We start from the raw sequence: 27,799 nt of genomic DNA, 5'->3' as shown, positions 1-27,799 counted from the left end.
CTTCGATATTCAGTAGTTTTTTTTTATAAAAATTCCAAAAGTCCGTTTTTTAATAAAAAATAACATCTACTAAAAATAGTACGCAAATTTGATAAAAATTGACGTTCGATTCTTGGTATCGTTCAAATTAATTTCATTCATGCAATTTTTGAAAATTTAAGAATCACTAAATTTGGTAAACATTTGTTTTCGACTAAAAATCTATTTAACGAAACTAGATTTGCAAACTAAACTCTTTCTTGATATGAAAAATATTGTTGGTAAATTAAAAATTTTTAAGAATAATTCAACTGAGAACTTTTTAACCAAAACACGAAATCCTACAAACTTTTAAGCAAGAAAAATCAACAGACGGGGTGGGAAGTTATCAGTGTGGGTCGCATCCCATTCTCATTTTTTTTTATTTTACTCGAAAACGGGTAAACGTTTTTATACGAAAAACAAATATGAAATGTATGTTTGAAGTCGAAATCTTCGCCAATTCTTAAGGACCTTTATAAGTAAACACACAGACATACCTCTTTAAAATTCTGATTCATTTTTAGGGAATCGAGATATGTAAATATTTTCAATTTGACAAATAGGAACAATTACAAGAACTTCCTATGGCAAGTTTAAAATCAATGCGAATAATCAAGTTTTGATTTGCAATACAAAAATTGAATTTCATTAACAACACTTTTCGAGATTAAAATTTGTACAGATTTCCATTTAAATAATTATCAAAACTCACCATGTGTCACCAGATTGGTCAAATATATCACAAACATAACCTTCCGGTTGGTGAAACGATGGGGAAAGATGTTCAATGCTATCAATATCAATTTTACCACCGTTAACAGAAACATTGCGACTACCTATTCCACTTCTGATTGATGCACATTAAAGTCACAATTTAATCATAAAATGCAAATATTAATTCCGGCGGCAGACAACTAGCGGTGGCGGAGGCGGCGCGGAAGGTGGTGGCTCGGCCGGCGTGCGTTGGCGGATATCACTTAATAACTTTTGAACTTCGGAATTGCTTTGCTTGTCGTCGCGTCGTCGTCTCGGTAGGTATAGCCACCGCGAATTCACTCGTTGTCGATGGCGTCCCTCCCTTCCTTATGGCACTTTAATATCTTTTGATTTATTAATACTCGCATCGATTTTCATTTATGAGTTATTCACTGCATCGACCGTCGCGCATTATTTCTTGATTCTTCACTTTTTTCTTTTATTCGTTTTATTAATTTTTTTAGTTTTATTTTTTAAATTGAAATTTTCAAAAATAAATCACACTCCTTGGACTCGTTTGATGTCGCGCTTGTGATGGGCGGGTTATTTTATTGTTGAATCTTTGTCTGGTTGGGTGAGTTGTTGACGATGTTGTGTCTCTAGTTGATTTTCGCCAAATGAAGCCTCCCTGCTCGTCACAGATTTGTGCTGGAGTAGTTGCTGCACCACCACACATTTCTGATTTCGGATGCTGGCTGATGGCTTGGTGGCTATCCTGTCAATGATCTCTGGTTGGCAGTTTTTTTTTATTATTCCACATTTGTTAAGGTTTTGTGTACAGAAACAAAAACGCCAACAAAAAAAAAACGTTTCCAAGTGATTTATGGATGAGAATGGCATCAACTTCCTGGATGACTTGCTAGCCGCGTCGTCATAGTTGGTCCTGTTGATGAAATTACGAAAAATACATTTTTTATTTATTTAAATTTATATAAGTTTTTTTTTTATTTTAATTTTGTTGCAAAAGTATAAAAACAATAAAGGGAACTTTAAACGAATGAAGGATGGATTAAAATCGGTGCATTCTATTTATATTATACACTGAACGAAAAAAACCTTTTTTATCCTTTTTTGCAAAAAATGTTTGTTCGGTCTTTCGTAGTTTTTTAGTGTGTGTTAAAGACTAGTGTCTGTACAAAATTTGAGAAAACACTTGTGTGTCTAAGTTCATACCAATGAGTTAGTAATTTTACGTTATATAATAACATATGTCCATTTGGTACGCCCCAAAATGATAGACAAATGTTCAAAACCTTCCTAAATTTTCCTCTTCTTTTGTTTAAAGCAGTGATAAATAAATTGATTATTTTGTAGTTAAAAGTGCTGAAGTGCTAGGATTGTTATTCACAGAAAAAAACTACCAAGACAAAAATCTAAAACATATGTTATTTGCAGAGATAGGATTTTACTAACTTTGACTTATTTTGCCTTTTTATTTTGCCTTTTTATACCATAATTCCCTTTTTTGCATTTCTTCGCCATTGTCGCCTCTTTTTCAATGAACGAAGGTACCTGTTAACGTCCGCAGTTCTGGAGAGAGTATTGCGACTTTTGTGGCTCGATGTGATTAAGAGAGAAAAGGTTTTGTTGTTCGAAACGGACGCTGCACCGTATATGAGGATCTTTGTATTTCTCTTCTACAAAACATAATATGCTTAGTACAATCTCTGTGGGGGTCCCATGGACGATTTGATGTGCAGGGAACGTACGTTTTGCCAATGCTTCTTCAGCAGCGAAACCAAGAAATTGATCGACAAATGGATGTTCTGGACCAACTCATCGGGCTTCATGTCAACGTGACCGACGGCGATAGACAGACACAAGACTTTCTTCATCTGGATTTTGATGGTGGCCTTGACTTTATCGATCTTGCCCATCATCGATTCCTGGTGAGACAAAAGACCAGGGAACTTACCAGCCTTGTTCAGACCGGGTCCCAACAGACGTGTGATCTGTTTGATCAGAGACTCGGAGGCCAAGAAAGCGTCGTATGACTTGGCTAGCTTCTTGACTAGTTTCTTGTTCTTGTTCAACTTCTTGAGAGCTTCAGCGTCCAACACACAAACCTTCATCTTTACACGGGGAATGTGATTCAATTTGACGGTGCCGGATTGTAGTTATTAAAACCGATTTGCAGTTCCACGGTTTCCAAGAACTTACGCTTCTTCTTCAATTAAGTTTCGAGGGTAGCATTGACTGCCTCTTACAGGGTATCACGTGATACCTTGGTTGCCATTTTAGCAGAGTCCGCACTGTTCTACGGCTATTTGACGAAAGAGGAAGAGTGGCAAAACTCTGCAAGAGTTGTACTCGAAAATGGTTTGTGCAAGCATATTACACTACTAAAAAGTTGACACCTTTGTGTAGAACTTGAAAAAAGTATTTCTGAAGATTCCATCTCGAATTGTTATTTTTAAGAATATGGAACCTAAATTGCCACTGCCACTTCAACCTCTAAGTTTGTTTGAAACTGAATTTGAAATCGTATTTTTGAATTTACATTTAAATTTTAAGTCGATGGGGTACTTGGTTAGAGGCAGCAACATATTATGCGGACTATTTTGCTCGGAAAAAAAAATCTTCGGCGCTCTCGAAGATGATGTAAAGTTTGTTGCATTTGCAAGAAAATTGATTAAAGATGAAGAACTGCAACCGCACACAGAACGAAAAAAAGTCATCCTATTGACTGTTTTGGTAGTCAATATGACTATTTGGTAGTCAATTTTCAGCCGATAACTGCGATAGTCAATAGAACAATTTTCGGTTGTCAATTTGGGATCCGAAATTTTTTACAATCCGGTAGTCAATATGAGAACTTTGGTTGAAGGAATTTGAAACTCCGGTTGTCACATTGACAACTTTGTTTGAAGGAATTTGAAACTCCGGTTGTCACATTGACTAAAATGACAACTGCGGTAATCAATATGACAACCTTGGTTTAAAGAAATTAAGACTACGGTTGTCGTATTGACTAATGTGGTAGTCAATACCACAACTGCGGTAGTCAATATGACAACTTTGATTGAAAATCGAAATCTAATATAACAATCCTCGATAGTCAATTTTGGTAGTCAATATGACAACCAAATTGTCATATTGACTACCAAAGTTGTTTTATTGACTACTTTTGTTGTCATATTGACTTACCGAAATTGACAATCGAAAATTGTTCTATTGACTGTCGAGTAGTCAACTTTTTAAAATAAGGTTGTCATATTGACTATTTTGGTAGTAAATTAGGCTAAATTTCTTTTGTTCAGCTGTCGTACATTTAAGTCAATTTTGGGTTTTTAGTCGATCCAAAAAAAACATATTTTCAAAGACCTACAAAAAACAGAACTTGGTCTAATAATATTTCAAGGAACATCAATTGGCGAAGTGCTGACATTGAAGAAAACTTAAATAAATCAAAAGGGTTCATTGCAGAGGAAGTCTTGAAGAAGCTAACTGCCGTTTTCAATGGAAACAAAGAGCTAAAATCGATTGAACAGATAAGTTCAGTAATAAACGGTGAGGTGGATTCAAAACTTCCAGGAAACATTGAAGTGAATAATGTTGAAAGTTTAAGATAGGCTCCACTCAATTCAGCTGAAGTTGAGAGATCATTTAGCTCCTTCACTGCCCTTCCAAGGGACAACTGAAAAAGATTGCTACCTGAGAACTTTAAAAAAACTCTTGTTAGTCCAATGCTTTTATAATGAAATGTATTTTTGTTTATTTTTCTATAAATGCCTTTCTTTTCCCTTTTTTAAATTTGTAGATCAACAAAACCCTAAATCTGGTTATAACTTATGCAGAATGCAAACACTTTTTTTAACCACAATATTGTGGCACATTTAGTTATTCAAAGGACCAAAAATACTAAACTAGGATCTTAAGCGTAGTCAATCTTTTTGTTTTTTACTTAAAATGATGCTAGAGTTTCGTTGACTATTCCGAGCAATACTCTTAGGAAGGTTTTCTGCTCCTGATTTGTTAAAAGTATTCTTTTACTTCTCCTTCAAACTTGTCTGATTTTTCTCTAACTTAATATTTTAGTATCGAGATGATTATGATTGAAAAAAATAATCTTCAAATCTGTTGAGGAAATCTTAAGTCCTTACAAAATTCAAAACCCATTGAAAAATTCGTTCCTGACTACGAAAGCAAATTTTTAAGAAACGAAATATTTTTTTTTTCAAATCACCATAAGACCTTTTTAAATAAATTTTCTTCTCGATAATTTTTTTCAGTGTAGGAAGAAAGCTATTACGAACTCTATTACAGGGCAAACTGGGTTTTGCAGTTTATAGGTAGACATATGTACGAGTATATATATATGTACTGAATCATTTAGGATGCGCGCGGATTTTATTTTATTTTGCACTCAACTGAAAGCGAAAAAATTGGTATCTTTTCCACCGACCCGGTGCGAAATAAATTATGAAAAATCATCATCATCATCATCAACGAAGAGGAGAAGGGGAAGTTGATGCAGAGGTAAAGCTGCTGGATTTTGGAAAAAAAAGGAAGAAAATGACAGTAAAAAGAGAGGTTAACAGTATCTGTCATTGTGAGTTTCGTTTTTTCTCTTCTCCTTTTTTTTAATAAATTATTTGTAATCCTCTGCATCTTTTAGGTTTCGTTTTTTTTTTTTAAGAATTTATTTTATGGGTGAAATCATCCATGCACTTTTTGGGATGGGGTGGGTAAGGCAGAGGTGGATGGAGATGGGGATGGGGGAAAAAATCCTGATGATGGTAAATCAAATTTTCATTTGTAATATTTGACTGTTAGCAACTCAGCTTTGTCAGTAGAATTTTCATTAAGGAAAAAAACTTCATCAACTTTACTCCAAGGATTACGGATATTACGTTAAAAGGTATATTCACTCGCGCGTATATGATGTGTGATTAAGTTTGTTTGTGGTACAAATTCTTTGGAGATTATAACCAAGGCGATGTGATGGGATGTGATGTGATGTAATAAATGTTTTCGAGTTTTCATAAATGAACCCCAGGATGTGCGGTCGGTTAAAGCTTTAAATTGTGATCTTATAAATGTATATATTGTATAAAGAAAAGATATTCTCTCTTAAAATCCTTTTTGTGAAATTATTGCATTTCGTTTGCTCATTTATTTATGTGAATGTTCTTCTTCTTGTTCTTCTAAGATGTGTAGTTACTGTACATTGTACAATATGAACATGAACATGAACATCCTTATCCTTATACATGATTATACCTTGAAGTAGATTAATTCTTTGTTAGAAGATGAGACAATGAATGATTATGTGCGTCGACTTGTGATGGATTGAGGGTGATTTAAGTGGAAAATACATTATAAAGCTTGGGTATTATTACTCCTTTGTATATCATGTCTTGCACATAAGAAGATATTATGTCACATTTAATCTTATTTTTAACTTAATTTAATGTTTTCAATAGTGAAAGGATGATCTTAAGATGATGAAGACTTGCTTTTGTTTTGTCTTTTGTTATAAATAAATCAACTCAATGAAGTGTAAACATCCAGAGAATGAAATTTTGATATAATACTCGTTTTTTTTAAATATATAAAATGAATGATATTCTATTTGAAATAATATTTAGATATGAGAATATTGATCATAGTCGAAACAAATTTTATTTCAGAATTGTCTGAATTTAAGAAAGCCCGACACTTAGTTTTTGTAATTTGATTTCGGGGTTTATTTTAAAATGTTTTGTAATTTTGACTTTGTTGGTTAATAGTAACAGCTTAAGGGAAATTTTATCACATTGGTAGGTTTGCTTTTGTTTCAAGAACTCTCATTATTTTAGACCTATTCAAATGCACAAGTGGAAGCTAGCACAACTCGAACCATATTTATATGAACTGCAAAGCGAGTATTATTATTCTGCCAAGACAAAAACTACAGGAAATATAGAGCTCTACACATTTTATCATAAGATTTCTCCGAGGCAAAGGACAATAAAAATGGTATAATAGATATTAATTTAAACTTAAACTTTTAATAAAATATTAATTGTAAATTATAATCGATATAATTATGAATGAAAACATTAACAAAAATGTATTAATTTGCTACCATTTTCTGATAATTTTTTCTCGGCTAAAAAATAATTCAGATAAATCAAAATAAACAAAAAATGTATCCCATCATAATATCGTACAGTTTCGGAGTAATTTATGAATTTTTGTATTAAGCTTGAGTACAAAACTTGCAAATTTCTTGATTTTTTATTTTTCCTTTAAGTTTTACTTTATATTTAGATGACTGCGACCCGTAGCGTGATGTTCAGTGTGTTGGACTGTAGATCCAGAAGAAGCCATCTTTGACGATGACTTATATATTACTGAAGATCCGAAGGAAAAAGTGGAGGTAGTGGGAGCTGCTTTCCAGCAAGTGTACAAGGTGAATGTTATCATTCGCCCCAACCACGACCTGGAAAACAGAGCCCTACTCAATCACTTTTACCTTTGAAATGATATGACACAATGGCGATCTGAGAACCGCGGTTTCATGCAGTTCAATGACGATTCCTTGGCAAATGCCATAATCGCCGAGCAAACGGGACCAAGTCCCTTGTTAGTGACGAAGGTTGAGCTTCAGCTCATCTTCAATTCAATGAAAAACAAAAAGTCAGCAGGTGTCGATGGTATATCCAACGTTGTACTAAGACATTTACCGATGGAGGCAATTGACATTTACACCACACTCTTCAACAATGCCCTGAATAATGCATATTATCCAATGCATTGGAAGACCACTGTGGATCATCCTATCCCGAAAAAGGGAAAGGACAACTCCAACCCGTCAAATCTTCGGTTGATAAGTCTTCTTCCGAGCATCAGCAAAGAAAAAATCATTAATAGGGCTCTGAATAAGTGAGCTTCGGACAGAAAAATAATTCCGGATATACAGTTCGAGTTCAAGGCCGGTCATGACACAATTCATGCTGCGTCTAAACTCGTTTCTGATATCCAATGGAATAAATCAAAACAACAATGCACAGGTGCTGTTCTGGTTGACTTGGAAAAGGCCTTTGACACCGTATTGTTAGAGGGTCTTTACATGAAACTGAGCAGGCTTGGCCTAATGCCAAGCCAAGCCATTGTTGTATATACTTTATGATATGCTAAACGGTAGAAAGTTTGTTGTCAAAAGTGGAAATGTAACTTCTACCACAACATTCTCAATTAAAAATGGTTTTCAACAGGGAGCGGTGAATTCGCCGATTCAGCATTTACACCAGCAATCTGATAGGTAGTCTTACAAAGGCAATTGCGTACGCCGACTATCTAATTGCGTACAGAACGGCCCGAAAGGTTGAGGCTATTAGAATTCTCTTGCAGCGTGATTTCGACAAGATTCAGCGATATTGCGACGACTGGAAACTGAAAATAAGACAGACATATAAATGCTGCTCTGACCAGATCCAGAGGAGCCTTCGCTTTGACGAAACGTCTGTTTTATAGCAGTCGGCTTGATCCTAGAGTAAAGGTAATTTGCTACATGGCCCTCATATAGCCGATGATCGTTTATGGGTTTATGGTTGTCCTGTGTGGTTCAACGGTGCCCCTTCCCAGATGGAGAAGTTTCGGGTGTAAGAACGGCAGTGATTTTAGGACGCTGTACTGGCTTATATCCGACAGCCGAATCTTCTTACGTGCATTAATATTCCAACGAGGTCCTATACAACGGGGCTCGAATCAACAGAATTGACAATTGTCTTCGACCAACAATTTAATTTTCGGGGCGTTCTATCCGAACGACTAGTATTTTGAAAGTGCACGCTTGAGCGGCTTCGTTACACCAGAGGCATTCCTCTTTTTAGACAGATGCGGTCTGATACAGGATAAATTGGCAGTTCCATTAATCTACCACGTGAGACGAAGAACCGTAGATAGGCGACTAACGTACAATCGGGGCGTCATGGCACAAGGCGGAGCAAAACTCCTTCGTTTCAGTAGGGCTGTGTCCGAACGGGACCGAACTGATAGGGTAAAGCAGGAGAACCAGTTTTGGTGGCTTCAATCGGCACTTGATATTGGATAGTCGGGATGGGGTTTTAAGCCTTGGCCGGCTTACATACTTGTTCAATAGTATAAGGTTTTAGTTTTAAGTAGAATAGTCATGGTGGCACAAAAATAAATAAAATAAACAATAAAAAAATACAAAAAATAAAATAAAAAAAAACATTAAAAAAAAAACATGGAATAAAAAAAAAAAAAGACAACAAAATTATAAAAAACAAAAATGTTAGATAGTTAGTTTATAGGTAAAATAGGTAGTTTAAGTTAGCTTTAAGTTTTATTTAAGGACCTAATTTTGAGTACAAATAAAAAGGATATTGACATTATTTTTTTTTTAATTTTCTAATGAATACAAAAATAAATAAAATTGAATTGAAGTTAAGATAGATCTTAGGGACGAAAGGCATTAGTAGTTAGTGTTATAGTTTAACTTAGAGTGTCCCTATGGGACCATTAAGTTTGTTGTAAGTTATGGATAATTGGGCTAGTTTTATGAATTTTTGCTAGCTTTAAGATAGGTTTAAGATTGAATGAATAAAAATGAATTTGAAAAAAAAGTGCGTTGGACTGTCATGCATGGCGTCTTGGGTTCAATCCCTGCCTGTGCCACCTAATTTACAAAAAAAAAGTTTTCATGGGTACTAAGGAATTAAATAATCCTCCAAGAGTAATTTTTGTCATGAAAAGTTCTTTCTCAAAATAAGCCGTTCATGTTCGGCATATAAACTGTAGGTCCCTTCTATCTCTGAAAATTTTACTCGCACACAGGAATGGTTGAGAGTTGTAAGTCACTAGGCCCTAGTTCTTCATGGACTGTTGCGCACATAATTTATTTATTTTTATGAACATGACTGCGACTATGGAAAAAATATCGAAATTAGTTAAGATAGTCTTGAGATTCTTTATTTGTTCACTTGAAAAAATGTAATCACTTTTGAAATTAGTTATCACTTTTACGTTATGAGATTAAAGTATACGTTAAACCTTCACCGTTGTTTTTGTTAAAAGTATCAGTGTGCGAAATACACTTTCAACTAAAATAAAACAAGGACCCAAAAGAACTTAAACCCTTCGAATTATAAATACTGTTGGTTCTACTTCATTATTGACGATAATATGATAATGTTTAAAAAACAAAACAAAATATTTATAACTGAATGAACTTTATCATTATCAAATAAAATATTAATAAAATTTTAGCTTTGCTTAGCAGAAAAAGAATTTAAACTTCCATTCCTGATCTTTTAAACTTCTAACTTCTATACATACACATAGATATACAAGAACATTTAATTTGAAAATTATTAATGAACATCACTAGAGGATGTTGTTTTGTACAAATTGTAGTCTCCACCCCTACATTTAGGTGAATTTAAATAAACATTTAATAAAGAAACTTCTCTTAATTCTGCAAAGAAAAATTAAAGCATCTCCGACCGGAGGAGTCAAAGTCAGAGCCGGTTTATTATTCAAACTATCCACTGGGAATTATTCTAACAAATTAAAATTATAAAATAGCTAACATTTCTTGCCAGATCCACAAAATTCTTTCCATTTTAAATACTCCAAAGCCAGATACCCCCCAACTCCAACCTCAATTGTATATACACTGCCAGGAGATACTACATACAAAATAAAGGTATATTATATACTTGTAGAAGATACTATCTTTTATTTCTCTCGCCGCTACCGCGCCGCGCCGGCCGTGCCATTCGTCGCTACTGTTGAGCACCATTTGTTAAACTTCTGCGCCTTATTTCAAAACAGAAACAACAAAACGAAAACAAAAAACAAAACAAAATAAAAACGTGCGGATATAAGAAGGAGAAAAATGTAATAAATAAAAGGCTCCCGCGGGAGTCACTGGGCTTTGTAAATCTTAAGGGATACATTAAACAAACGATACCTTAGCTACCCCAACAACATAATGGTGTGTGTAGTATAAGCAACAAACAGCAGTTAAAGTAACGATAATGTAGGTTGTTCCATTTCATTTTTATAAATATTTAATATTTCCTATTATCCTTTCGAAAATATCCCTATCCTACAAAATACAACAAAAAAAATACAAAATAACCAAGGACGACTATAACACAGTATCAGTATCAATATGAAAACAAAGATGGAGACGGAAATGGAGAGGCGTTCAACGAGAAAATAGATTATGTAATAATAGAAAATATCCTTAAAAGAAATATTATAGGCATCATGAATAACATCTATGCATATGTATCCATGAGAACCGAAAAGAACAAAAATTCACATCATATAAAACAAATAAAGGAACAAACGGGCGTGGGAGAGAAAACCTCCAAGGACTTTCTAAGCGAACAAATTCCACGAGTATTTTTTTAAGAAACATTCAGTGTGTTAAAAGTTGCAAAGTAATAATAATGCTCACTTTTAGTACCGCCAAGTGATTTATAATGAAGAGCAATAGAAGCTATAGCGCCCCACTACAACGCACCGCACCGTGACGCAAAAGGTGCGAAACAGGAAGCACTTTACCACACAACACACATCAACATCGCAGAACTCTGCATCCAGAAAATATTCAAATTGTTTCCTTAGCCAAAAGCCAAAGAATTGAAACATTTCTCAGCAACAAATTTCACTTCACAGCCACACAAACAGTGATTACTTTGCACTATTAAATTGCATTTGAAAGTTTTCCATCAACATCAGCAGAACACAGAAACTGGATACTGAACTAAAACCGAAGCAGCATTTCGGTGAAATTTCCCAAAGGATTTCAAGGATGAGCCCAAAGAAAATTTTAACGAATTGTTCACGTGATGAAGTTGTTCCTGTGTGCCAAACAATACAACTTTATCCAAGTATAGTGTTGGAGCGGTGCGGTGGTGGTGCGAGGCAGCTGGAAGCGTTGGCGGTATAGCGTGGTGCGAGTTGCGAGGTGCGCGGTAAGTATATTTTTTGTGTTCAAGTCATCACAACGGAATTCCAAAACGAAACAAAGTCAATGGCAGTGGAGTGCAATTGGAGTTAGAGTTAGAGTTGCAGTTGCAGTGTAGTTTTTGCGGTGATAGAGACCACGAGAAGTTCGCCGTGCTAGTTTTCGTGATTAAAACAGCACTCAGGATAGAACGCCAAAAGCATAGGCATTTTTGGCACACAGGAAAGGTGCAAGTATGCCCAAGGCTGGCAAATTGTTTTTAAAGCTGATTGTGATTTACTTCCTTGCCCTGGCATACATTGCGGTCGTCTATAAGTACGAGTAACAGAGGAGCATTCGGTTTCCAATTCTAAAAAAGGAAATCCTAAAAAAAATGCTTAATGTAAATGTATTATTCGAAAGATTCCATTTTAAGACTTGAGAAATAAAAGCATTTAGTAATGTTTAAAATACCAAGAAGAAAAACAAGTTTGAGTAAAATTTTAATACTTCGTTAAGTAATTAAATGATACTTAATCCTTTTTATAAACCGTTGCACCTCAATACATGTTAACGGACAATTTGTAAAAAAGAACATAACATGAACCTTCAGAATTTCTGAAGAAACTACATTCTTTAAAAAAAATACAAACAATAAATCAAAAAATATGCTCATAAATTAAAAATTAGTGTCAAAAATAATTCAAGTTTTGAAAATTTAATGTAGAAAAGACAAGTTTTCAAATATGACATAGAAAACATTTTAATTTCAAAAATTTTGCAACTTTCGAAAAATAAAGACTAACGAAAAAGGAGAAGAGTTGAGGAAAACAATTAATACAAAGATCACAATTTTACACTCTTGTATTAAGAGCCAATATCATGAACCCAAATTAGTATAAATATCATCTTTTATGCTCGCTAGTTGTATATTTTCGATACCATTTTGAGATCGAAAATATCGGAAAAAAAATTGTACCTTCTGAACGATTTTACATTGAGTGTGTTTAAAAATAAATTATTTTTTTTTTCACTTTTTGGAAATATTCATCATAAAAATTCAAAAACTAATTTTCACTTTAATAGCATTGTTTGACAAAATAACATTTTTTTCTGTTGTTAAGTGATTTCTTAAAAGACTAAAATGTCGTTAATTCAAATCTCATTTTGGTTATCACATCAGGTTTTAAAATATGTTAAGGCTAAGTTAAAAAACAACATATGCCTAAACAAAAAATTGTATGACGATTTTGAAAACTAAAAATCTTTCTCTTCTAGATACACTTTAGATCATTTTGTATCTCACTTAGTTCTCTCAATTTCTAAAAATGATTTCATAATTCATGAGATGACTTTTGGATCTTCATTTGACTCTATCCCAAGTCTTTAAAAATCTAGAATGCAATTCCTTTATGATTTTTGAATAATTCATTTCAGAGTTAAATTTTGTTATTTTTGAATCCAAACGTCAATTTTTGCTGAATGTGCTCAATTTTTAAATTTTTTTTTTTTCAATTTATTCCAAAAACTTTATAACAAATCCTCCAGACTATCAATTCGTAATAAGATCAAACATTTCTTTTATACTGTTTTTTGATTTTCTGTTCGGTAACGTTTTAGCATAAACACTTCAAACGTTCCTTTAAGGTTAATGTATGGCAGGTAAAGACATACAACTAATGAACATTTTTGAGAAATAGTTAAGACCCTGAAATTTTTTAAACGGAATATTGAAGGAATGAATTGTAGATTTAGGAACACATCACAAACTTTATTGAAAAGGTACTCCTTTAGGAACTTACTCGTACATGTATAAGGATTTTTCAAAATGACGATGGTAGATTAATTTCAAAACTGGATTCGAGGTAAAGCCATCAAAAACCATAAAAAAAAGTATAACATTACCTTATTAACTTCCCATAGGAAGTTATTGTAATGGGTTCGATTTATTAAATTGAAAATTTTGACATTTCTTGACGTTTTAAGGTCCCTAGAGTCGAGTGTAAGTACGTGATTATGTTCGCGAAGTTTTGTTCGTCTTCCAAAGCTCAAAAACAAGTAGAAATAACGACTTCAAAAAATGCAGGAAGGACTCTCAAAAAAATGCGTGGTTGGTATTTCTTATACGGCCATTTAAAAAAAAATTGAAAATGTTGGCTAAACCAAAATATCTCACGAACAAATAACGCTAAAGACTTGAATTAAATTTTATATTATATATTCTAAAGTGATACAAACTAGTATATTAAAAAAAATCCATTAACCGTTTTTTTTTATAAATCAAAAAAACTAAAAAAAAAAATTGTTCAGCTCTAATATTTTACGAACAAGAAACGAATACATCTCCAAAATAATTTTGTGCAACGAAGAATAATGTTTTTGACATCTGGTAACATTTTAGAGAAAAATCGAATTTATTTTTTACAAAACAAATTTACTGAAAGTTGGTAAAAATTTATTTTTGACTCATACATATATCCGCTTATGGCCTCAAACTAATTTGGTTTTATAATAAATATTTTTTTTAACATTCGGACAAATTTTGGGAAATAAAATTCAAAGTTTTTTTTACAAAAAATAGAAAAGCTACAAAAATTAAGAAAAGTTGGTTAAAATTGATTTTCGGCTCAAATATCTTTTCAAAAATTTGATATTATGGCTTCAATTTAATTTCATTTTATAAGAAATATTGTTTTCAACATTTGGTAAAATTTTAAGTTTTCTTACAGTTTTTTTTTACAAAAATTAAAAACCTTAAAAACAATACCAAAACTTAGTAAAAATTTACTTCCGACTTAAATATCTTTTCATACATTTGAGATTATGGTTTAAAACTAATTTTATTTTACAAAAAAAAAATGTTCTTATAAGAAGTACTGTTTTCAGCATTCGGTTAAATTTTGAACAAAATCAAACAAACAGTTTTTTATAAAAAATAAAGACCTAAAAAAGCTTTACTAAACGTTGGAAAACATTGATTTTCTACTCACATATCAAATATTAATATTTCAAATATTTAAAATTATGGCTTGAAACTAATTATGTCTTATTAAAAAAAACATTGTTTAAAACATTCGGTTAAATTTTGAGAAAAATCGGGTTGACGATTTTTACAAAAAAAACAACAATACTAGAACTTAGTAAAAATTTATTTTCGACTCAAATATTTTTTCCAAAATTTTAAATATTGGCTTCAAACTAATTTTATTTCACAAAAAAGATGTTTTAGATATTTGTAATTTTGTGTATAAAAATCAAACAGTCCGTTTTTTCATAAAAACATAAAATCTATACAAAAAATAGTACGCAAATTTGGTAAAAATTTATGTTTGGTTCAACATAAATAGAAGTTATTGAATACAAATTCATTTCATTCAACCAAATTGTATTTGTTTATATATATAAGAAATAAAAACTTTTAAGAAATGTAACTAATTTTTTTTGACTAAAAATAACGTTAGCAAAAACTTTAAAGAATAATTGAGCCTTTGAAATACATTTTAACCATCAGAGTAGGAACTAAATGCAAATTGCTTTTGAAATATTTGTTAATTATATTTTATTATTTATACCAAATAAGGACCTGTTCAGAAATAGTAAGTACTGAGCAAGTGTTGCATTTCAGTCGTATGTCTTGTAGTCTTAATACTTTTCATTAATTTACCACTCTTTTAATTTACAAACCAAAATATGGTGATTTTAAAAAGTCTATTGCATCGTAAACTCCACAATTTTTCGATATAGTGACTTAAGACTTTGATGTATCATATTCAAAATAATTACATTTAAACATATTTTGACGGAAGCGTTTATTGTTCACTTCTTTTTGGTTTACGTAAACTTTTTAAAGTCTATTAAAAAATTCTATTGAGGGTGGTTCATAACCTCAATTTAAAGAATAAAATCAAAATATTCAACTGTGTAATCAACTCCCTTTTAATATTTGATGATTTATTGTGAAAAAGATGATATTTTCAATTGAAAATACAACCCAACCAACGGTTTGACAATCAACATTTTAGAATCCTAACTCATTACATTCCTCCATTCAAAATATTTCATTGAATAGTTAACCCATACAGAAAAACATCCCACACAGCACACTCAATCAATTTGACCGCATTACCAAACACCATCAGGTATTAAAATATTTACATCGAAATTTTGAACGACCAGACCGAAAAATGTTAAACTCCATACGAAACAGTGCATTTAACATTTATTTGCATCCATTTAACAATCAATTAAGTAATACCCCATGGCCATGGTGCAACCAAAAACCATCCACATCCACTCTAAAAACCCAATCAAGCACCCTCTTCATCCAAAAGTTCTACCACATAAAAAAAAACCTTAAAATCGCTGACAATTTCATTTTCCAAATCAAGCCGTGTAATTTGACCACTTTCTCGCAGTCATTTTATGTAATTGCAGTCAAATTATTGCTCCATTTCACGCATTTCCTGTCAGTCGGCTTAAAGTGGAAATGGAAGTGGAAGCAGAGCAACAACGAAATATCAAGCGAAAATAAAATGATAAAAAAATCAGTTAAAACAAAGCAACAAAACTGTTTTTGGAATCACTATAGTCCTAATTACCGTAATCAAGATTCGACTGCAACATGAGCTAAAATAATAAAATAACCGTTCATGGGAAACGAAAATTGTAAAACGTTAAACGTAAAACGTAGAACGGAAAACGTTTGCTCTCTGGTCCCTGGCTCTTTGTTTGTTTTTATTAGCCTGTGAATGGCCGCAGGACATTTATTTGACCGCCGCCCGTCATTGTTACTAATAAACCACAACTTTTTATCCGCGAGGCCTCAGTCTTACTGCCATCGCCATGCTATCACAGTCGAGTCCGTGAATTGAGGTACATTGTACCGCGACGACGCGACGCGAGGCAAGCGATACGATGCCAAGTCTGGAGTTCGAGTGGCAAGTATAGTGTTTCGGAAATTAATAACTATGTGGTGATTTTAATCGGATATCCTTGTTATGGATTTGCATAAATTAGTTTTAAATTATTCCATTAGTTTGAGGGAATTATATAAAACCATTCCGAATTCCAGCCCCAACCCAGTTACCTTTCCACCTACCCTTATAGAGCTCACACACATTCACCGCATTCTATCAAAGTCAATGTGACATTTATTGGCCACTTTATTAACTTGCCGAAAGAGCACTTTGTGTGCGGTTATTACTCACCATCACCAACAGCCCCTAAAACACTCCTGGAGTTCTGGTCTTGCTCTTGAATGGAATTCATTTTCATTCTGCAAAATTCCGCTTCGCTTCGACCTGGCTTGAGTTTCGGGTGCGGGTGTGGGTGTGAGATCGGGTAACAGAGTATTCGAGCAATCATTTTCATATGACGTTCACAATAAAAAGGGGTGAAAAACAACAAAACAGCAATATAACAACAACAACAACCCGGGCATACCATTAAATACAGTCATCACGCAGTCAACCACCCGGCTGAAAATAAATATTTAGAATGCCCTAAGGATACCTCATCGTCATCGTATCCTTTGGTATGACACAGTTTGAAAGAGTGTGTTTTTTATTTGTTCACTGGGTTCCCTGGGTTCCCTTTCCGGCTGGGAGCTTTCTTGTTGAGGTTTTGTATGTAGCTTTTGTATACAGTTATCGTTCGTTTAGACTATTTCGGCCCGACATCGACTGTGGGGCAGAGTAAGGGGCATTGAGCAGGGCAGCTCCAACTCGAGCTCCAATACTCTTTTTTTTTGTATGATTTTTATTTGAGTGTTTTTCCACCCAACTAAACCACCCCCAGCCAGACAAAAAGGCGCAATAGTTTGCGATGTGAATGGAGGGAGCTTTGGCGCAGAATGGAAATGATGAACATCGGTTAATTTTTGTTTTGTTTTTTTTGTTATTTCTTTTGTGTACTTTTTTGTGTGTTCCAATCGGACTGAGGTTGATGCTGGAAGCAGTTTTTTGAGTTAATAATTGCGTGTTATGCAGATGGCCATATTTTGTCGACTGCATTTTATTATTTTGCAGACTATGTTTTTGTTTGGTCTTGGGCAATGAGCTGAGCAGTGGTAGTGCAATGAACTGTTAACCGATTTTGTTTTTTTTTTAATTTATATGAATTTAAAATAATGTTGTTTTAATTTTTTTGGATTTATGAATAGAAATTTAATTCAATAATTTGTATCAGTTTGTTTATTAATTGTATCAAAGGTTAAAAAACTGATTATTTTTTGTACAAAAATAATAAAACAAGAAAAAGGTTGTTTAGAAAAAAATAGTTGAACAATTCAAGACGATAAAGCAATAAAGTTTAAATAAGTTGAAAACATCGATAAATGCTTAATTGTGTGGTTTAAAAATAGTGACCTTTTTTATTGCTATAAAAGAAAATCATTCTTTTTAAACCTTTCACGGATCGAATAAAATTTGCGGATTGTTTATTCTATTATTTCAAATAGTTGACAAAACTAATTATAATCTATGGAAAATTCCAATATATTTGATAAACATCATATCAAAATTTTGCCACAAAAGAATACTTATGCTAAAATTAGTAAAAAGTAAAACTCCTTTAAAAAGGATAAATCAGAATATCAAGAAAAATATTTTACTAGAGTTAATTTTTGATGATTTGAAGTGAATTTATAAAATTGAACACAAACAGTTTTTCTTGAAATAATTCAAATATTTTATTTTTTCGACATAATTCGATTTTAAGGAATACAATTTTATATGGCCCTTAAACCAAACTTTTGGAATTCCTTTTTCGTTAGCCAATAAAAATACATAACAAAAAGAGATAACAAAAACATGTTGTACCCGTAACATGATGGTTAATGATTTGGACTGTCATGCCAAAGATCTTGGGTTCGAACCCTGCCTATGTCATCTAAAGTTTTTTTCACGGGAACTGCTTCTTGTAAGGAACTGATAATTCCTCCAAGAGTAATTCTTCTCATGAAAAGTGCATTCTCAAGTTAAACATTCGGACTCAACGTTAAATTGTAGGTCCCTTCAATCCCTGACAACATTATTGGCCCACAGGAATTGTTGAGAGTTGAAAGTCACTAGGACTGTTGCGCAACCTAATTTATTTTTTTAAGTGAAGGAATTTGTGTTGAAAAACTATTGACAACGAGTTTAAGTAATGAAATGTCAAAATGGAGGCGCTTTAGATCTTATAAATGTCATAAAAATTACTGAAAATGAGTGTCGCTAGATTTTAAACGTCTAATTTGTCACTTCGAGTTAATTTTTGTTTTATTGAAAAGCAGAGACGAATTTTTTGTTTAAGGAAAATCAAAGTGCAATTTGATGAGTTTCATTGTTAACATTAACTGTTGAAATTTAAAAAAGGGAAATATTTGATTGATCTCAAATATCATATTTCGTTTTCGACTTGAATGAAACATTATATGTATTTCACACTGACATCTTTCAGAGTTCGCATTAACATAATGAAAACTTCACTTTGTTTCACGATAAAGCAAATTGACAGTTTTTGTACAAAATGAAACAAGAAACATTTAAAAACTACAATTCCAATTTCTTAAACTTGTTTTTCAAATATAATATAATGGAAAATAAAGGAAATTTATTGGTTTTAAACTTATTTTATCGTAAGCAAAAACTTTTGTTGTTAAAATTTGATACATTTATTAATTAATTAATTTTGGACGTTATTAAATAATGTTACTTTTGGTCAAATTTTATAAACGAAAAAAGAGGCTGGGATGCTACCCACGCTGATAACTACCCATCCCGTATGTCAATTTGTCTTGCTTAAAAGTTTGTCTATATGTACTCCTATCAATTTTTACCAAATTTGCGTACTATTTTTTGTAGATTTTATTTTTTATAGAAAAACGGACTGTTGGATTTTTATATAAAAACTACTGAATACCGAAAACAATATTTTCTGTGAATTAAAATAAGTTTGAAGCCAATATTTTTAATTTTTGACAAGCTATTTGAGTCGAAAGTAAATTTTTACCAAGTTTTAGTGTTGTTTTTTTTTTAGAGTTTTATTTTGTGTAAGATAACTGTCAATTCGATTTTTTTCAAAATTGTATCGAATGTTGAAAACAATATTTCTTATAAGATAAAATTAGTTTGAAGCCAATACTTCTAATTTTTGAAAAGATATTTTAGTCCAAAATAATTTTACCAACTTTTGTTAAATTTTGTTTAGGTTTTTAATTTTTTGTACAAAAACTGTCAATTCGATTTTTTTTAAAATGTTACTGAGTGTTGACAGCAATATTTTTTGAAAGATAAAAGTAAATTAAAGCCCATATCTCAAAATTTTGAAAAGATATTTGAGTCGAAAATCAATTTTTACCAACTTTTAATCATTTTTCTTTTAGGTTTTTATTTTTTTTAAAAAAAACTGTCAATTCGATTTTTCTCAAGATTTTTCAAAATGTTAAAAACAATATTTCTTATAAGTTTGAAGCCTAAATTTCTAGTTTTTGAAAATATGTTTGAATCGATATTCAATTTTTACCAACTTTGAGTAATGTTTTTTTTAGATTTTTATTATTTATTAAAAAAAAACAGTCAATTTAAATTTTATCATATCTCAAAAATATTATTCTTCGTTGCACAAAATTGTTTTGGAGATAAAATCATATTTTAGTCGTAAAATTTTGGAGGTGACAAATTTTTGTTTTCAGTTTTTTTGATTTATACAAAAAAAACTGTTAAATGGATTTTTTTCAAAAAATATTCTTCTTTGATATCACGTTACAATAAATTACATAAAATTAATTTCAAGTCTCTAGCGTTTTTGGTTCGTATGATATTTAGGGTTCACCAAAATTTTCACCACCTACGCAATTTTCTTGAGAGCCCTTTCCGTATCTTTCTGCCCTTTTTTTCTCTATAACAAAATTTATTTGATGTCGATATCTTTTCTGGTTCTTGAGCTATGGACGACGAAAAAAACGTCGCGAACGTATGGACGTACGGACGTACTTCGAATCTTTTGTTTCGACTCTAGGGACCTTGAAACGTCGAGAAATGCCAAAATCTTCAATTTGACAAATCGGACTTATTACAATAACTTTCTATGGTAAGTTAATAAATAAATAAATGAACAAAAGAAATGCAAAAATAATTTAACATTAAAAGTGACATTGTTATCACAGAGTTTTGTTTGAATTTTTAACAGTTTATATTTGCAAGTTCTTATTAAGCAAATTTTCAGAATCTTTACAATTATTATAGAAGAATTTTTATTAAGTTTTTCAATTTTCTCAGAAACTTTTAATACTACACTATTTTCGTGCAATCTTGAAGTTGAGTAATTCCAGGGCAGGTCTAACATCATTTTCAAAATTTTGTTGTGAGATATTTGCAGTTTATTAATATTCGACGATTTCTCGTGAAAAAGATACCTTGTGTTTTCTCTGAGTTAATCTTTAACTTCCACGATTTAAAGTATTGAAGTATAGTATCAAGGGCGTATTGAAGAGAACTTTCGATATTAAACCCTAATTCATTTGAGCTAAATATAGCAGTGTTATCAGCGAATTGCAGTTAAGAAGGTCTGGTAAATCAAAACATAAACAATGTATAAGAGAGGTCCTAAAACTGATCCTTGCGGAACTCCTGAATATATATTTTTGGAACTAGAACAAATAAAATCTAAGTTTATTTTAAATGTTCTCCTTTTGCAAGAAGCTTTGAACAAACCTAATAATGTAATCCGGACAACCAAAGTGTTTGAGTTTGTAAAGAATTCATTCATGCCATATACAATCAAATGGTTTTTCTACATCTAAGAGTACAAGACCAGTAGATTGCTCTACAGAAAATTTAGCTTTAACATGATGACATATACGTAAAACTTGATGAGTAGTATTATGTCCTTGTCTAAATCCAAACTAGTTGTTTGGTATAACATGGTTGTTTTCAAGAAAATTTAATAGCTTACTCTTACTCACTTTTTCCAAGATTTTACTAAGGTTGCTTAAAAGACTGATTGGGCGATAGCTACTAGCTTTATTTGGTGGTTTTCCTGCTTTAAGTATAGAGATAATTCTTGCCATCTTTCAAATTTCTGGAAGTACTGCAATTTGATACAAGCGTTTACTAGAACGCAAATAAAATGGATAGCAATTTTTGGCAGCTCCTTCAGGTAAATATTTTGTATGCTGTCAAAACTTGCAGATTTTAATATTCACAAATTGCTAGTAATATACTCAATATCTCCTCCTGAAACATAGACTTTTGCCGGTTAGGGCACTATTGTATTTCTCAAAGTATTTACCGAATCAGTAACCGCATTTGTTACCGTGCTTACTTGTGCTAACATAGGATTGTTGAAGTTTTGCGCAAATGTATCAGCAAAAATGTTTGCTTTTTCTTCATGGGTTACAAATAGACAATCATAATTTTCAAGATAAGGTATGGATCTATTCTTGTTTTTCCTTTTTCCAAAAAGGTTTAGAATTTGGCTCAAGGGAACTGAGCTTATTGTTCCAAGAGTTGTTTCTGAATTTTGTGATCTCAGAAGATATTCTCTCCGTAAGATTTTTCATTAAATAAAAGTTATTATCATGTTTAAACCTAGCCCATTTTCTTCTAATATAATTTCTTTGCTTTATGTAATTAATTATATAGTTATGGATTTTTTGAGACATGACTCATCAATACTATCCAAAATACTTTTAGTTATATGTAATTTCAACCTTTTCGTTTACTTTTCGATTATGACTTATATTTTCTAGTTCACATTGAATATCTCGAAGACATCTTTTCATTCTTGATTGAAACCTATTCCAATTTGTGTTTCTTACATCTAAATATTGCACATTTGATCTTTTACCCTTAATAGAATATCTTATTTCAAAGGTATATGGTTGGAGCTAGTTCTACACAATTTGTTAACAGCAAATCTATTGTTGAAGGTCAAATTTTATAAACGAAATAATTGGTAGTTTTTTGTACCAAAAAAAAATATAAACTTCCACCAAAAATATCACTAAATTGGTTTAAGGGACAATATCGGTGCGAAAGTTTCAAAAATTCAGTTTAACTTATTCTATAGTTTCTGTTTTTAAAAATGTCCTGTGAAAGCAGCTAGGTCGTATCTTGAATAGTTTTTGAATGACAGCGTCATGAAGAGCTCCAAAGCACCACCTCGGTGGGATGAAAAAAAAAGAGTGTGAAGTAATGGGCGTGTTTGTCAGCCCTATTGCGGAAGAATATGCAGTTCAAGAAATCACAAACTAATCCAACATTTGTCACGCAGCGTCCTAAAAAGACAGGCGAAATACAAGGAAACAAGCATTAGCCTTTCATCAGGCATTTTTAAATGAAGAACAAGTTGTATTCCACAAGTCAGACATAGCAGATGAGCAATTTTATCTATCGAGACGGGACATTTTTAAAATTATAGGACATCATAACTCAACGGGAAATTGACCGATCGACTTTAATTTTTTTATTCAACATTAAAAAATAAACAAAATTGTACTACCCCCACTAAATGTTTGTTATTTTTTAAAAATCGTAGGTCATTTTGTAAAAAATATCTTTAAAATCAACCTTTTTTAATTTTTTTGATTCAGCTGCTCATTTTCCCAGAACCACATCAGCAGTTGGGAAACTTTTTTGACACCTCCGAAAACAGCTCACAACTCGTTATTTTTGTTTAAAAAAAAAGTCTTAAAATAGAAAATACACGTTTTTATATCCAAACATTTCAAAACATTCTATCGAATACGTTTTTGGAAAATAATTTCCGAAAATCACCATATTTTTCATGGGACCGTAAACCTCACTAATATCTCTTTTAATTTTTCACTACATACTTTTATAAACTCCTTAAATGGTATTTTGGGATATTGCAAACAAATGTTCATTTGAAATGGCACCAATGTGAAATTATCTGTGTGGGCATCCCATCTGTTTCAAAATATAGCTATCAAAACACTCGTCCAACTCATAAGTCTGTAATACCGAGTTAATAGTGTTTTCAGTATGTTGACCATAAATTCCAATATTCAACTGAGTCCTTTCTAAAATATATTAAAAAAATAAACCATAATCTGCATATATTTCTACCGAATAAGAGAGAAGATTTATTTGAGTTAGAAAGACAGATATTCCCTACAGAGCAAAGGAAGATAAAGATTTATTCATTTAAAATTTAAACATGGATCCGCAAGAAAGACAAAGTGGGATTTCCACTTTTTGAGTAATAGAAACTCATAAATTCCTGCCTGACTCTTTAAAAAATTCAAACTTAAAAGTAATATTCAATGTATGGGAAGACGTTCCTAAAAAAAAACACACAGCAGGATACAAGAAATCTTCAACAAACTTGCTTATTTATAGCATTTCCGTTCAACCTTGGTTTATATGATTAAATCTAACTCATTCCAATAGTATTTATACCCAACACTTAATTACATTACAAGCCCCATTCCCACTTAAAAAAAAAAAACAAAACAACTGGGAATAGAAAAATAAATAACACTGCCAGAGTTAAGTGGATAGGGTTTCTTTTCTTGGCAAAAACGATTAACATCCTGTTTAACTCATTCAACAACATACAATCAATACCTCTGTATACATCTAATTAAACCCCCTTACCATCAACCCTGCCACTTTCTTAGCTCATCAGAAGCGGATGTTAGCAATTCCTTTTACGTAAGTTGCATGTACAAAGCCCTCTAAGCAAATATCCTTACCCATACCAGACTATCCCTTTGTAAGGAATTAATAACACTGCAGGAGAGCTCTTGCACCGGAAATCAAACGAATTAATGCAATCAGCTAAAAGCAAAGCAGAACTTTATACAACAAGCTGTACAAAACAGCGGCACTAAAGCACATCACATAGACTGTTACTACAAACCCCTAATGGAGTACGAGTTTAATTCTGTATCCTCAGCTAGAAGCTAACAACCATAATCCTTCTTGTGAATAATAGTTGACTGGCACGAGGTACAAGCAACATCGACGGAGCTGCGAAGTGCGAAAAGTGAATCGTGCTGCATAGCTAGCACAGCAGTTAGTTGCAATATTATCCCATTTCCCCCCATCCTTTATATCGTATCAAGGGATAATTAATTATAGCCCGCAGTACACCCCTACATTGCCATTGCCATATCGGAAGGCCATTCTATTCCATGTGGAAAAGGAGCCTCTCTGATGGTTTAGTGTCTGTCTATCTGGAAGAGGTTTATTCCAAGCTCGATAAGATGAACAACACACACAAGACACAATGTCTTGCAGCTTAAGACTGTAAATATTTCTCCATTAAGGACACTCTAAAGGTTGTGTTTCAGACTTCTATGTTCAAGGAAATTTTGTGTGTAAACAAAAGTTGAAAAGGAAAAACCAAAGGAGGGGGGCTATTTTTTAACTATACTTTAAGCTAAGCCGTCTTGCTCCTGCTGGTTCTGGTCTCGAGAAAGGACTTAGCAAAAGAATGGAACAAAAAAGAAAGACCAAAAAAAAAAAACAAAATATAACAATAAAAGTTCTCCTCTGAATATCCCCAGCCATACTTGAATTATCCTTTTTATGTTGAGGCCGACAGCGACGAGTATCCTCAATCCATTAAATTTTTAATGACTTTGTGAATATTTTAAAACAGTTGGTGCGGAAGAAGTTCGAGAACTCCACAAACACAGCACTTTTCTTAGATTTTTTACTTTTCTTCTTCACTTTTTATCCGTCCTTTCTTTGTTTTAATTTAAGGATTTTTTTTCTATTCTCGGGATTTGAAGCCCCTGGGAGGACTTGTTAATAAAAAAAAAAAGGACTTCACTATTAATTGAGCCAAAAAATCAAACACTTTTTACGGCGCACTTAAAACTCCCGACCCGGTGCGGTGGCGGTGTGGTAGTGTCACTAAGGCGGTAGCGATGACAGTTAACGTTGTTAGTTTCGGTCTGGTGATGATCATCAACACAGATACAAGTTCACTCCTGGAAACTTTCAAATTAAAAATTCAAGCCTGATTTAATTGGAAAACACGTCTACTTCCGGCGATACTCCAAAAATAACTGAGGTGCAAGTTGCAACATATACATTCCAAGAGCTTATCGATGGCAAATATTTCGTTTCGTCCATGAGGACCAGTCTTTCACTTGTGATGAGAGGGATGGTTTGGGGGTTTTACTTGATGCGCATGAGTTCTCGCAGAGAGGCTTTATCCGAACTACGACCGCACAATGTGTTTTCACTGTGAGTTCTGACTTCGTTGAATCCTCTAAGAGAATTGACACCGAATTGCAAAGAGCTGCTGGCAAACCAAGTTATCCGAACCAGGACCTACCAGAACAAATTCGGGACACACAGCTGGTGCAGTGAAAATATCCCAAAACTCCATTAAATGACATTTCGTTACACTTTATTATGAAAGGGACATTTTCTGTCGTGTGCGAAGTGAAGTACTCGTCCTTTCGAAAGTTCGAAAATGAGCAACGAGTCTACGCTACGGCGACGCTGGCTGATGTTGGTGTTGCAGAGAACCACGTGGCTGGGAGCAATAAATGTTTTTGTTGTCATTGTCCCACGAGGATGAATTCAGATTTTGTGTGGAAAATGCATAAATTTCATTGGCCAAGGAGCCATTTTTGCGCGTTCAACGAGGCCCACAGAAAAATAAATTCCTTGTCCTCTGTGTGTGATTGTGTGGGCCTCGAGTTGGGAGATTTAGGGAGAATCCTCCAACAAACGGCTATTATAGGGTGATGTTCTGTTGGATGGATTAGTGCCCGAGGACGAGTATGAATTTATAACAGAATTGGATATCAGGTGGTTTTTCATTCATGTGCTGACAGGTGGACAGTCACATTTCTATTACAAAGAGACGTCGTCGTCGTTGTTCATCGTTGGTATATCTGCTCAAAGAAAAAAAAAATATAAAAAGAACGTCAGTTGTATGTCCTTGAAATGTAACATAAATCATATTATTTTGTTCTTGTTGTTGTTTTGTTTCACAGCAGATTAACGTAGAAAATAAATTGAGTGGCGCAGAGAAATAAATAAAATATTAATTTGGTATGAATTTGAGATGTTCTTCTTTGGATGTTATTTTTATTTTCAATTTTTGTATCCCAATACGATATCTATTTAGAAATGTTGATTGCTTTGTATCGTGACAGAACTAAATAAAAGAAAAGATTTAGAACAACAAGGATACAATTTGTTATATATTTATTGATTTATGTTCCAAAAAGTGGGTAACTGTGGTCAAATGGCAAGCCGGAGTAGTCCTTGTCCAGAAGTCAGGAGTTTATTCCCAGACATCGGCTTATTCGTTGCAGGATTTCCTTTTTCTTTCATGAAATAGAAAAATTCAATAAGACTGTTTCTTACATGAGCTTTTTTTAAACATCTAAAATTAGTTGTTGGTCTCAATAATTCTTGCGAAAACTTAAAAGTAGTCAAAAAGGTCTACCTTCCAGACTTCTAAATTCTAAACAATAATATTTTGAAGTAAAAAAATTGACTTTTTTTCCAGTGTTTTCACACTTAAAAGGCAGCTGATGCAGAAGGGAAATGATTTCTGTTGATCATGAAACAAATTACTCACAAAATCAGTACTTAAGGCTACCAAAATGGTTTCAATATAAAGCCACTGGTTTATAGTTTGCTTATGATAATTTAACCAACGATTAAATATTGTAATTCGTCTACCTATATGTTCTATAGCGTATGTGGAACATTTTTTCTAGTGATAACTATTAAATTTGTTTCCAGTATATCACATTTGAATTCATTTTAAAAAACTTACTCAAATCATCAAAGCTAATTCAATAGAAGATTTCATCAGTTTTTTTAAGTTACTAGCTGACCAGAAACATCATAGTGGAACCGCAGTCAATGCTGAGGATATGGAAGGACCACTTCTGCAGACTGTATAACGGCGACGACGAACTGAATTCCGCTGTCAAGCAGGATGATCCATTCAACATAGACGACGAAAGCCAACAATCCCATTCTCCCGACTTAGACGAAGTAAAGATTGCCATATCTAAGCTGAAGTCTAATAAAGCCACTATAGCGAATGGCTTGAATGCCGAGCTCTTTAAAGCAGCTGGAGATAAGTTGGTTAGGAGCATGCACCAACTTATCTGAAAGATAT

General features: G+C 32.7%; 1 protein-coding gene and 1 pseudogene across 3 annotated transcripts in view; both read right to left on the bottom strand.

Annotated features, from left to right (window-relative positions):
• Window positions 1-25,690, bottom strand: part of LOC129947319 (lachesin) — a 79,164-nt gene extending 53,474 nt beyond the window's left edge. For all 3 annotated transcript variants that reach the window (XM_056057839.1, XM_056057840.1, XM_056057841.1), the window contains exons 1-2: window positions 25,212-25,690; window positions 734-1,660 (exon numbers count right to left, since the gene is read on the bottom strand). In XM_056057839.1, coding sequence (XP_055913814.1) covers window positions 734-848 — 115 coding nt within the window. In that variant the 5' untranslated portion in view covers window positions 849-1,660; window positions 25,212-25,690. The remainder of the gene's footprint in view (window positions 1-733; window positions 1,661-25,211) is intronic.
• On the bottom strand, window positions 2,433-3,013 carry LOC129947321 (60S ribosomal protein L10a-2-like; annotated as a pseudogene).
• Window positions 25,691-27,799: the final 2,109 nt, after the last annotated feature.

Source organism: Eupeodes corollae, chromosome 2 (genome assembly GCF_945859685.1).
Source record: "Eupeodes corollae chromosome 2, idEupCoro1.1, whole genome shotgun sequence".
Lineage (NCBI taxonomy): Eukaryota > Metazoa > Arthropoda > Insecta > Diptera > Syrphidae > Eupeodes > Eupeodes corollae.
Note: the sequence above shows the minus strand (reverse complement) of the source record. Positions and strands in the feature narration are given on the sequence as shown.